General features: G+C 37.8%; 1 protein-coding gene across 1 annotated transcript in view; it reads right to left on the minus strand.

Moving 5' to 3' along the window:
* Positions 1-12,968, minus strand: part of LOC150096202 (uncharacterized) — an 881,296-nt gene that overhangs the window by 671,482 nt on the left and 196,846 nt on the right. The window contains exon 4 of the mRNA XM_090409004.1: positions 12,701-12,841. Within this exon, the coding sequence (XP_090265130.1) occupies positions 12,701-12,841 (141 nt within the window). The remainder of the gene's footprint in view (positions 1-12,700; positions 12,842-12,968) is intronic.

Raw genomic sequence — 12,968 nt, forward strand, 5'->3', positions numbered from 1 at the left:
AAGTTATTATTATTATTATTCAGGCCTCCATGGAGTCAAAAGACTCATTGCGGAAGGTCCTTCCCAAGAAACACAAAGTCTATCAAGACTCATCATGAGAGGTCCCTCCTAGGAAACACAAAGTCTACCATACCACTCCTTAAACTCATTGCCCGTTTTCGCTCTCACCACACTATCAGGCAATGCATTCCATGATTCAACCACCGTCCATGCAAAGAAACCACTCCTCACCCTCTTGCTCACAGTTTCCCTTCAGGGATGATCTCTTGTCATCACTCCTTCCTGCTGTTCAACCAAGCGAAAGAACTCCCCTGTGTAACCACCTCTCAATAGTTTAAAAGTCTCAATCATATCACCTCTCCTTCTTCTATCCACCAAACTCTGCAGTCCCTCAGCTGATCCTCATAACTAACATAGCACAGTCCTGAACCCATCTTTGTTATCTGCCTTTGTACCCTTTCCACAGTTAATTTATCCCCTTCAAATCCTGTGGACTAAATCTGAGAACAATGATCTAAGTGTGGTTCTGATCAGAATCTTATACAACGGAATGATAACTCATTTATCTCTGCAGGTCAGTATCTTTCTCATTATTGCAGCAATCTCTGTGTTACCTTCATCACCTTTGCAATATGTCCCCTAAATTTCAGGTTTCTATCAATCATCAACCCCAGATCTCTTGTCTCCCCTACTTCCTCCAGTATAGCTCCTCCCATGGAGTATGCAGCATTCCATCGATGTGTCCCAAACCAGAAACTTACATTTTGCTGTTCAAGTAAATGAATGAAATGATTAAATGTCCTCGATCTTGGAAATTCTTGTCATTTCAAGTAGACGGTCTGAAAGACAATGATCTTGGAAATAGTTGCACTTCCACTTTAGTCTCTTCAAGATCAAATCAGCCTGTGCAGTTACTCCATGAAATAAACAGCAGATGGCAGCACAAGAGAGGGGTTATTACCAGATTAATGTGGAGGAGATATTTCACAGCATAAAAGGAGGCAAGGATAGAACTTGAGGTCATTCATAGAAACTGTATAAGGAGGGGTGTGAGTAGAGGAGAAGCGGGTTATTTGCATGGAGAGTGATTGGTGAGTGGAATGCATTGCCAGAAAGTGTGGTGAGTTTAAAAATTGTTAATGGGTTTGGCAGGGCTCAATATTTTGGTATAGACCACCTGCGATGAGTCCTTTGCCTCCATGAAGGTCAGATGGTGAAAAATAATAATAATAATAAACTTAAGCCAAACCAACTGCCACTATAACATACCTGTGTCAATCACAAATACTTAAATACTTAAAGCAAAACTTAAAACATTCACAATTTCAGCCATGCATGCATACTAATGTTAAGATCAATAACTCACAGTAAACACACAGAAAAAGAAGACATGCAAATATCTTGTTTTTGTAAACTTATAATTCCTATGAAGATGAGTACTGAAATGTGAGATAAGAAAGCAGCTGCATTCTTAATTTTGTTTTGATACAACAGTCAATCGCTAAGCAATCACTGCTGTGAACTTCCTAAAACAAACTTCTGAAAAGTCTCAGCCAAAGCTACACAATGTCAGCGCTGTTCTAAACAAAATTCATTAAAGCAAAGTTTCCACTATAAAAAAATCCTTTAGTTTTTAAAAGCTTATTACAGTAAAATCTAACAGATGAGCTTAGGTGCTAATGATTATTCATAACTTATTTTTAAAGCTATTACCAACACCAATCATTTGATGTTGTTAATACCATTAAAAATAAGTCATGTATTACAGAAAGTTGAGTTACTGCACATTTTTCTAACCTGTGATACTTAAAGCTGCTTTTAAGCTATAAGATATTGTCTGTTCTAATTCAAAAAAAAATTTCAGTGTTTCTCATACACTAACTTGCAAAACTTGTTATTATTAAACTTTGCTATAACTCAGTGTTAACAATATATCAAGTGTTTTTTTATGTAAGTGGGTTCCTGTGTCAGTTATTATTTTTAAAAGAACAATACTGAAATGTGGGCAAAGGAGAAAAAATAAATAAATATAATTAAATATTAACTAGTATTAATTTTATATTTTAATACTAGTTTTAATAGAAGTGTTTCTAATCAGTAATATGTTGAATTACTCTTAAAAACTGATTATACAAAAAAATATCATCATCAGATGCATCATCTGAACAAACTTAGATAATCACTATTACAAGATATGTAAATTATGATGAAAGAGATAAAGAAAAGTACATATTTATATAAAGACAAGAATTATAAAATCCAGAGATAATGATATTACAAAAACAAACGTAGATATCTGAAATATATACTTTAACTACATAGCTGTATTATCTGTTTTTCTTATATTTAGATATACTTGTACATTATATGCAGGGAGCAATTATGAATAATCCAATTCTTAATTGAATTTAAAAAAGTATAACTATTACTGGTAATGAACCAAATATCTTAATCATGCCCAATACATTAATATATTAGAAATTAGTATGCCGTGTGATAGACTTCAACAGTTGCAAAAAGAGAGCAATGCTAACAAAAATGAGCAAAAAAAAAACTGTGGTAATGGTAATGATGGTATGAAAGAACTTAAGTGAGAGTTAATGAGAAGAGAAATGAAACATGCAGAGGGAGTAGGAAAGACAAGAGATCTGGGGGTGATGATTGATAGGAAACTGAAATTCAGGGAACATATTGCAAAGGTGGTGAAGTTAAACCCAGAGGATTGCTGCAATACTGAGAAGGACGCTGCCCTGCAGAGATAAAAGAGTTATCGTTCGATTGTATAAGACCCTGATCGAGCCACACATAGAATATTGTTCTCAAATTTGGTCCCCAGGATTTGAAGGGGATAAATTAACTGTGGAAGGGATACAGAGGTGGATAACAAAGATGGTTTCAGGACTGTACAATGTTAGTTATGAGGATTGGCTGAGGGAATGTAGACTGCAGAGTTTGGTGGATAGAAGAAGGAGAGGTGATATGATTGAGACTTTTAAACTGTTGAGAGGTGGTAACAGGGGTGACACTGGGGAGTTCTTTTGCTTGGTGGAACAGCGGGAAGGAACGGGTGGTTTCTTTGCATGGTTGAACTGTGGAATGCATTGCCTGATAGAGTGGTGAGAGCAAGAATGGTCAATGAGTTCAAGGAGTGGAATGATGGACTTTGGGTTTCTCTCAACAACAGGAGGGACACTTTGTGTCCCTCCCACAACAGGTCTTTTGACTCCATGGTGGCCTGAATAATAATAATAATAATGCAGAAGATGAAGTTCAGCATTTCAAGAAATGAATAACTAATGTGAATGAGAGACAGAAAATTAGTAAGTAAGGTAAAGGAGGAAGCAAAGGATGACCAGGTGGCATTGTATGATGATTCAACTGTTAGAGATGTGGTGGATGAATGAACGCTTTCTGATTAACACAGCAAGATTAATAACTGAGGCTTTGCATGGAAGGAATGAATAGAAATCAGAGTTATTATTATTATTATTATTATTATTATTACATGACACCTCCAAGGAATCCAAAGACTCATCAAAGGAGGGCACCTACTCTGCAGCTCTCCATCTCCACCAGGAACAGGGTAGATTAAGTGGTGGAGAATTGCAACTACCCTCATCTACATTAATGCAATCTACTGGCCACCACTAGTATTTTTTTGTGTGTAAATTGCATGTTTTCTCAAGGCTGATTTGTCTGTATGTGGGATGAAAAACCCAAGTTTCTGGGAGAAAAAACCCTGCTATCTCCATATGAGATTGGCTAACTCACCTTCATTTGAAAAAACCCATATAATGATTCTTCTTGTCAAAACGAGAATCAACTTAGGCCTTTGCCAATCAAAGGGTGCAATGCACTGTCATTCTTCCAATTGGACTATGGAGATAGAATTGGAGTTAGTGGTGGTTTCAGGCATAAATGGCTTGGAAGGTGAAAAAAGAATGTTGAAAGGGATCTGAGGAAGTTGTTGCAGTAGACAACTCATAGCAGTATTTGGGAAAGTGATTGGTGTGTTACCCAAATACAACAGTGAGTTAAAAGAGTGAATGAAAGTAAGCAACACAGAAATGATAGGTCAGCATGAGAAAAGAGGTATAAAATAGAATGATGCAAATCAAAACAAAGATAGAGTGTGAGAGAGAGAGAGAGAGTGTGTGTGTGTGTGTAGATAGGATGGTCTTGAAGGAATGAAATCAGTCATATAATGCGAAGGGAAGGGAAGTGAGATTATGGACTGGTGATACAGTAATGGAAATGGAGATATATTAAATCTTCTGGAAGAACAGACAGAAAGGAAAAGTAATACTGTTATGGTAGCATAACTAACAGAAGAATTGTGTCTGCATGAAGTGGAGGTGCAAAATGGTAGTACATGTGATGACTTTCAAGCCCATCATCTCCATCTGCACCCAAAACTCTGACGGGCCTATACGGTCAAATTTGATACCATTTTATGAAACCAATATAAAGCTATTGGTTATAATGTATTTTTGATACCATTTTATGAAAATGGTATCAAAAATACCATTTTCATAAAATGGTATGTCATTTGCATGTTTTCTCCTGGCTGGTTTGCCTGCTTTTGGGAGAAAAAACCTTTCTGCCTTCATATGAGACTGGCTAACTCACCTTCAATTAAAAAGCCCTGGTAAACATTCTTCAAGCCTAGATGGGATTCAGACCAATGCCTTTCCAATCAAAGAACATTAGTGAAACTTATTGAGCTAGGAAGACCTAACTACCATTCAAACTTTAGTTCTCCAACAACTGCACCAAGGTAACATAAGAACATTTTTAAAAAAAAATAAATAATAAAAAACTTGAGACAAAAACTCCAGTTGGTCTTGACTACACCATAACTCACAATAACTAAAAAAAAATGACTTTGAAAGAGCCAAATGCAGTAAATTTGCATCCTATTCAAACAGCAGTTGAGTTATTTGGTTCCTCATCAAGGCTACTGAACACAATTGATAAGGACAGATGCTGTGCCCTATAGCCTTCAATGATTAAACTTCTAAAATCCAACTGTACCAACATAACGTTGTTTGATGATAAGGCTGACCTGACATTATTCTTCTCCTCCAACATCTACATCAATGGCCAAGAAAAATCACCTCTCACTATAACCAAGAAAAGCATGTTGCATGATTCTGCTGATATTTCACCAGAGAGACAATAAAAGGACACTTAACAGCATGGATACAGCTGAATACCAATGTCTAACCAATGATAACACTGAATACCAATGATAACCCCCCACCACCACCACCACCACATTCAAAATTTATTATTCAGAATTACCTTCTTTACTGTCTTTGTCATCCACATAACTGATAATCATCTACTTTACAGAAGTAAACAAGCCAATATTCAGCCCATTACAACAAAGGAAACCAAAGTCAGCCATAAACTATTGTCCCAATGTCCTCAAATCGACTAAAACCGTGGAGAAAGTCATCAATAGCTAACGCCTTCACCATCTAGAGGTCCACTAAGAATGATGCATGTCATTTAATTAGTTAGATCACCAATACTGATTCTGTCACTCTTAGTCCACAGCCAAACTCCTAGACATTGTCATCACCCACCTTTGGATAAAAGTCACGCAACATGGAAACGTTTGGGAAAACATTTGTCGTTGGTCTTGACATTTCCAAATTTCATCAGTTCTGGTGCCAAATGGTGTGCATAGAGGGCACCCACCTAATTAGGACCTCTAGTCTTTCTTCCATGTGTTTCAGTTAGTTTTGTACTGCCTTTGTGTGTGCATGCGTGTGTGTGTGTTACAAGTCTCATTTTGTACTCCCTGACGTGTCTCTGTAACTGACAAAATATTGGAAGCATTAAATACTTATTTTAATAATTTCCTAGTACTGTTTCATTTCATTAAACTTGTATCATGAGTTTTTCTAGCACTTAGACCTTTAACACAGAGGTATGTACTGGAAGAACTTTGCAGAAGGAGGAATGAGATTTGAGTAATTACACAAAAACTGCTCACACACACACACACACACACACTGTTGTTGTTTTGATGTGGACACTGGAATGCAAAAAGGAAGAGGTTTATCATCTCTATTAAAAATTTGCATTAACATGCAAATTTTTAATAGAGTGATATGATCAAGATATTTAAATCAGTGAGACTTTATAGGGATAATACAAAAAGGATCATGCATACATGAAGGATGAGAGCCATGCTGGAAGCTTTATAAGAATGTGATGAGGAAGGAAATGAAGAGTAAATTTTTTTTATATGGAAAGTAGAGGGTTGAGTGAAATGTTTTACTAATGTTATAGTATATAGTATAATGAGTTTTAAGATTTTCTATGACAGTTTTGTTACTTATGAGATCTCCTCTGTTGATCCTGTTAACACCATGGATAATACAGGTTGGTTTGCCAAGTGAATAGTTCATTTGGCTCTCCAACTAAAAGGCTATAGGTTCAAATTCCACTGTGACAAAAGATCTTTGTGAGTGTCTTTAGCTGGTAGATGGTTTTGGTCATTCAAATTAAGATCACGACTCTGCTTGAAGGCCTGAAGTCACTACAAATTATACTAGCCTATATTTGTCTCAAGAGTAGTGTTTCTAGATTCTCTAACCTCCTTAGACCACCAGCAATAATAACATAAAATCATACGAAATATTTTCTGGTGTTCAAGATAGGATGGCAGAGGTGTGTTTGCCTGGATGGACAATAGAAATTGTGGCTATGGCAATTAAGAAGGGTGAAAGGATGGATGAAATAATTGTGATGATGGGTACGAATGACTTGAGAGGCAATGTAAATCGGGTGGCGAGAGATCTGAGATTCTTGCTTGAGGTTGTGCAAAAGAAAACACAGAGAGGAGAGATTGTGTGTGCGTGTGTGTTGCCCGGGTATGATAGTGACGAGCTGAGCAGAAGAGCAGTAATAATGAATAGAATAATAGCCAGAGTGTGTCAGAAGAGAGGATTGGAATATGTGGATGCTTGGAGGGCGTTTGAGGACAGAAGGGAACTGTATGCGAGGGATCTCTTGCATTTGAATGAGGAAGCACAAAGGCATCTGGAGAGATTGCTGTTTTCTGAACAAGTCAGTGTGTCAATGCAGGGAAACAAGAATTCCCAGGGTGGATGGTAGCAGATGGCCTCTTGTGGGAATGGGGGAAGGGGGAAGACATCAGGAACGCTGAGTCCAGCAGGGTCCAGAGGGGACAATGATAGGTATAGAAGCAGTGACATTTTTATGCTCTATACTAATGCCAAGAGTATCCGAAATAAAGGTGATGAATTGGTGGCGCTGATAGCATCAGCCTGGCCAAAGATTATTGGGATCACTGAAACGTAGTTGACAGAAGAGGATATAATAACAGGAATAGAAGTGGCAGGGTACAGAATTTTTCGGCAGGATAGGAAAGGAAAACATGGTGGTGGCGGAGTACTGCTTATGATAAGTGATGACTTATGTCCTCTAAGAGTGGAAGCTTTGGAAGGCAGTGACACTAATGGTTTAGAAAGCATATGATGTGCAGTAGAAGTGACCAAGACAGGATATTTAGTGGGGTATTGCTACACACCAGGGAGCACAGAGGGTGGGGAGCAGGGGATGTTTAGGCAGTTGAGCTTGGCAAGTGCAAGAAGAATGATTGTTATGGGAGATTTTAACTACAGCAGTATAAGCTCGGAAGAAGAAAATGAATGTAGTAATAAGGGGATGGAATTTTTAGAATTCTTGAGGGACAAATGTCTTAGGCAACATGTAATAGAGGGAACAAGAGGTTCAAGAATTTTGGATTTGGTCATAGCATCAGAAGAGTTGATAATAACTGAGATGACATCTCTCCCACCATGCCAGTTAGAGAGAGAGTGATCATGTGGTTTTGACTTGGAAGATGAATAGACATGTGGGTGTATCAAAGAAAAGGGAACATATGTGGAATTATAAGGCAGGTGATTATAATACTCTTAGGTATCAACTAGGAGCAGTTCCATGGAGAGCAGAATTGGAAGGCCAGGATAATCATTAGTTCTTCGGAAATTGTGAAGGAAGATTTGTTAGCAGCAATAGTAAGTTGTATTCCATGAGTGAAGAAGAGGACACAATTTGGTGTAAAGTGGATAACAAACAATATCAAACAGGAACTGCAGTTGAAAAAGAGATTATGGAAGAAATATAAAGAGAGGGGTGAAGAGGAGATTACACAAAGAATATAAGATGCAGGCCAGGAGAGTGACCAGTATGGTGAGGAAGGGAAAACTGAAATATGAGAAGAGATTGGCACTAAGATCCAAAGAAAATCCTAGGGAATTTTTTAGCTATGTAGCCAGTAGGAGGAGAAATAATTGTGAAAGAATGACATTGCCAGATAAAAATGGGAATAGAGTGACTGATGCAGAGGACATAATGGAGTTGTTCAATGACCACTTGAAATATGTAGAAAGGCTTATGTGTTCGTCGCACATGTTGTTTAATTTTGACAGTATATATCAGAACACGGAATTATAAGTAAATAATTATTTATTGAATAAATAATTTACGGAATTATGGGAGATCCTAGACAACATCACCAATGCAACGACTAGAAAAGAATTCATCATAGTCAAAAACGGCACCAGAAAAAGTTTGAAAATCTCCAACACTGCAGTGCTACACAACGACTGCAATTAAAACAAGATCGCGTGGTTGTAAATTTATCATCGCTCACCTTAATGAAAGTAGCCATTAGTACTTGAAGTCGGGGGCACAATTTTGCCATTACTCCCAAACAAGTTCCAAAAGCCAAAATAATGGCGTCCGTCGAACGGGGAATATACGACCTGACTCTAGCAATAGCAATAACATACGTTTAGATGTGGCCAAGATCCTAATCAAGTCTAAGCCTCCCAGAAATAATATCCCTCATAAGAAAATCATTGCTCTAAAAGAGTTACATAATAACAACCAGATTATCATAACAAAAGCAGACAAAGGTAACGTAACCATGGTGATGGACACAACAGAATAGGAAAACAAAATGCACACACTCTTACAAGATCAGTCAACATGCAAAATTATAGATTGCAATCCCACCAACACACAAAAGAATAAGGTGCCAGGAGAGTAGCTTTTCGGTAATTTCGTAAAGTACTGAAAAAAGTCACTTCCTGGCCCAAAGAAACAGTAAACAAACTCAAGCCCTTCCATGTTAAAACACCCAGGATATATGAAGCACCAAAATTCACAAACAAGGTACCCCTCGCATCCTATTGTAGATAGTATAAATAGTCCCACATACAAACCGGCTAGACATTTAGCCAAGCTACTAGCCACTCTCACAAACAATTCTACCCCCTTTGTCAAAAATTCTGCCCACCTAAAAAGTATTTTAGAACACCATCCCTTAAAAAGCTCAGACTTAATGGTGAACTTTTGATATCACCTCACTATTCACAAATGTATCACTAATTGAAACCCTTAATCTGCTAAAGTCACACTTTCTTCCTGATATATTTGAACTATTTAAATTCACAATACATGCAGGATATTTCCCATGGAAAGGGAAAATATACAAACAATTAGATGAGACAGCTATAGGCTCTGCCCTTTCTCCCCCCCACCCCCTTAGCCAACTTCTGCATAGAACACCTGGTAAAACTAGCTATCAATACAGCCACTCTAAAACCAACACTTTGGCTACGCTTCTTGACGATGTGCTTGCTATTTGGCCACATGGCCCAGGCACATGGGATACATTCTTAGTGCATTTAAATAGCCAACATCCAAAAATCCACTTTACAATGGAACTGGAAGCTAATAACTGTCTGCCCTTCCTGGATACACTAATCACGCGGCTTCCAGATGGTTCCTTATCATTCTCAGTTTTTAGAAAACCCACACATACAGGGAGATATTTACACAAACAATCACACTATCATCCTTCTCAACAGTATGGTATCTTAAAAACACTAACCCACAGAGTGAGAGCAATCTGTTCCAATGACAATGCTCTTTCTGCTGAACTGGCTCACTTACACCACACCCTCTTGGCCAATGGCTATCCCATAAGATAAACAAAATACTAAATGCTCCTAAGAAACCCCTCCCGCTATCCACCATGGAGAACTACAACAAAACAGTCACCATCCGATACATTAAAGGCACATCGGAAAAGATATCTAGAATTCTCAATAAACATCAACTATGCACTGTATTCAGACTGTGTGTCAAATTAGCAACTTTCATCCGTTCACCCAAGGACAGCATCCCTCCTTTATCACATCCAGGAGTCTACGAAGTACCCTGCTCATGTGATCAAGCTTGCTACAGTCAAACAGGAAGAACTGTGGACATCCGTTGTGACAAGTTGAGCCTAGCAGACCATGTTTTGGATACCCCTGCACACAGGATCAACTGGAAGAAAACAAAAATACTGCACAGAAGCGTTTACAAGTCAGAGAGATTGTTCTTAGAAGCAACAGAAGCCTTGAAATGTACTCATTTTGTTGAAATGTAATCTCAACAAATATGGCTGTATAAATTTGCCTAAGATTTGGGAGACAGTCATCTTAAGACATAACTAGTACCCGTTTTTTAGGACTTTAGTTTTTGTATTGCTGCTAATTTTTTTTTAGATAGAGGGCGCCTAATTAGGACTTTAGACTTTGCATTGTTGCTACAATTTTGTTAAACTAGTCCCTTTGTTACACGATGTTGTTGTAGTCTCGCATACTGTGACCAACTGTGTTTTTGTGCTCTGAAGATGCTGGTTATAACACCAGTGCAATATCAGCAATAGATAATTATTTTCATATAATTCTGTGTTCTGATATATATGGTCAAAATTAAACAACAATGAGCACTTTATTAGAGTATTTCATCCTGGAGAAGGTTTTAATACTAGAGGGATAGGGCAGGTTCCGGGTTTAGAGGTGCAAGAGGAGAGTATGTTCCAAATACTGAGTACTCTGGATTCCAGTAAAGCTGTCAGACTGGATGGTATTTCATCTCGGGTTTTGAGAGAATGTGCTAAAGAACTGACAGCTCCATTGATCTGGCTCTTCAATAAAAGTCTGCCTTTGGGAAAGGTATTCAAGTGAAGCTGTGGGACTGGATGGTATTTCACCACAGATTTTGACAGAATATACTAAAGAACTGACAGCTCCTGGCTCTTCAATAAAAGTCTGGCTTTGGAAAAAGTGCCCAAGGAATGGAAGGAAGGTAAGATAGTGCCACTGGAAGTGTCTAATAATAGGTTAATTTGTGTGTCATCAGTAGTTGTTAAGGTCTTGGAGAAATTAGTGGGGGACTATATACAGCATTGGGCAGATGAGGATAATGTTACCTGTGAGAATCAACATGGATTTGTTGAGGAGCATTCTTGCCTTAGTTAATATGATTGCCTTTTATAATAAAGTGACAAGAGCAGTTGATGAGGGAAAGGCATATACTGCCATTTTTTTGGATTTTGCAAAGGCGTTTGACAGGGTGCCATATGATAAGCTGATATTTAAGTTGCAGCACATGGGTTTAAATTCAGGTTAGTCAAAGGGATTCAGGATTGACTGTCAGATAGGTATCAGAGAGTTGTGTATGGTGAGGCAATATCAAGGAATCAGAAGGTTACAAGTGGGGATCCACAGGACTCAGTACTGGGACCAGTATTTTTCAACCTTTATATCAATGACATTGTCAGTAGATTGCAAGGGGATATTCAGTTGTTTGCAGATGATGTGAAGCTGGGAAGGGTTATCAGTAATAGTGCAGATGTGGCAGCCTTGCAAGAGGATTTGAATAAACTAGACAGATGTGCAAATGAACGGGAGTATTGGTTTAATGCAGCAAATGTAAAGTCTCGAAGTTTGGGATCCATCTATGGGAGGATGAATACTCGATTGGAGGAGCTATACTGGAGGAAATAGGGGAGACAAGAGATTTGAGGGTGATGATTGATAGAAAACTGAACTTCAGCTAGCATATTGCAAAGGTGTTGAAGGTAACTCACAGGATTTCTGCAATACTGAGAAGGATGCTGACCTGCAGAGATAAAAGAGATATCATTCCATTGTATAAGACCCTGATTAGACCACACTTAAGACTATTGTTCTCAGATTTAGTCCCCAAGATTTGAAGGGGATAAATTAACTGCAGAAAGGGTACAGAGGCGGATAACAAAGATGGTTTCAGGACTGTACGATGTCAGTTACAAGGATCGACTGAGGGAATGTGGACTGCAGAATTTGGTGGATAGAAGGAGAGGTGATATGATCAAGACTTTTAAACTGTTGAGAGGCAGTTGCAGGGTAGACATTGGGAGTTCTTTCACTTCGTGGAATGGTGGGATGGAGCGATGACAAGGGGCCATCCCTGGAAGTTACGAAAGGAAGCTGTAAGCAAGAGGGTGAGGAATGGTTTCTTTGCAAAGAGGGTGGTTGAACTGTGGAATGCATTGCCTCATAGATGGTTAGAGCAAGAATAGTCAATGAGTGGTATGATAAACTTTGTGTTTCCCAAAAACGACCTCCCACAATGAGCTTTTGCTCCATGGAGGCCTGGATAATAATAATAATATTAATATAAATAATGAATATTAATAATGTCATTATAAATATAAATATTAATAATGACATTAAAATTTTTATAGTTATGGTTAATCAAAAATAAACAAATAAAAGGTAATCACAATATCACTATCACAGTAGAAGAAAATCACACATAAACTTCAGTATCTTACAGAAAAGTACTGCAACAAAATCTGTATCTTCTATTAGATTTTCCAGTATTTTGGCATTAACTTCTTCAATTTTATCTGGCAGTTCCATTGCTTCCAAATCAGTTAACCATGACAGAACTTTTTCTTCATCCATCAAGTCACCTAAAAAAAAGATTTAATTATGAATATAAATACACAGAAATATGAAAAGACATGAATATGGTGGGTAAGTAGAAAATTTAATAAGAAATAGTCTGTGTAGCACATATAATGATAATTAATTGCTAAT

This window comes from Typopeltis vanoorti, chromosome 19 (assembly GCF_054136105.1).
Source record: "Typopeltis vanoorti isolate ZY-2024b chromosome 19, IOZ_Tvanoo_1.0, whole genome shotgun sequence".
NCBI lineage: Eukaryota > Metazoa > Arthropoda > Arachnida > Uropygi > Thelyphonidae > Typopeltis > Typopeltis vanoorti.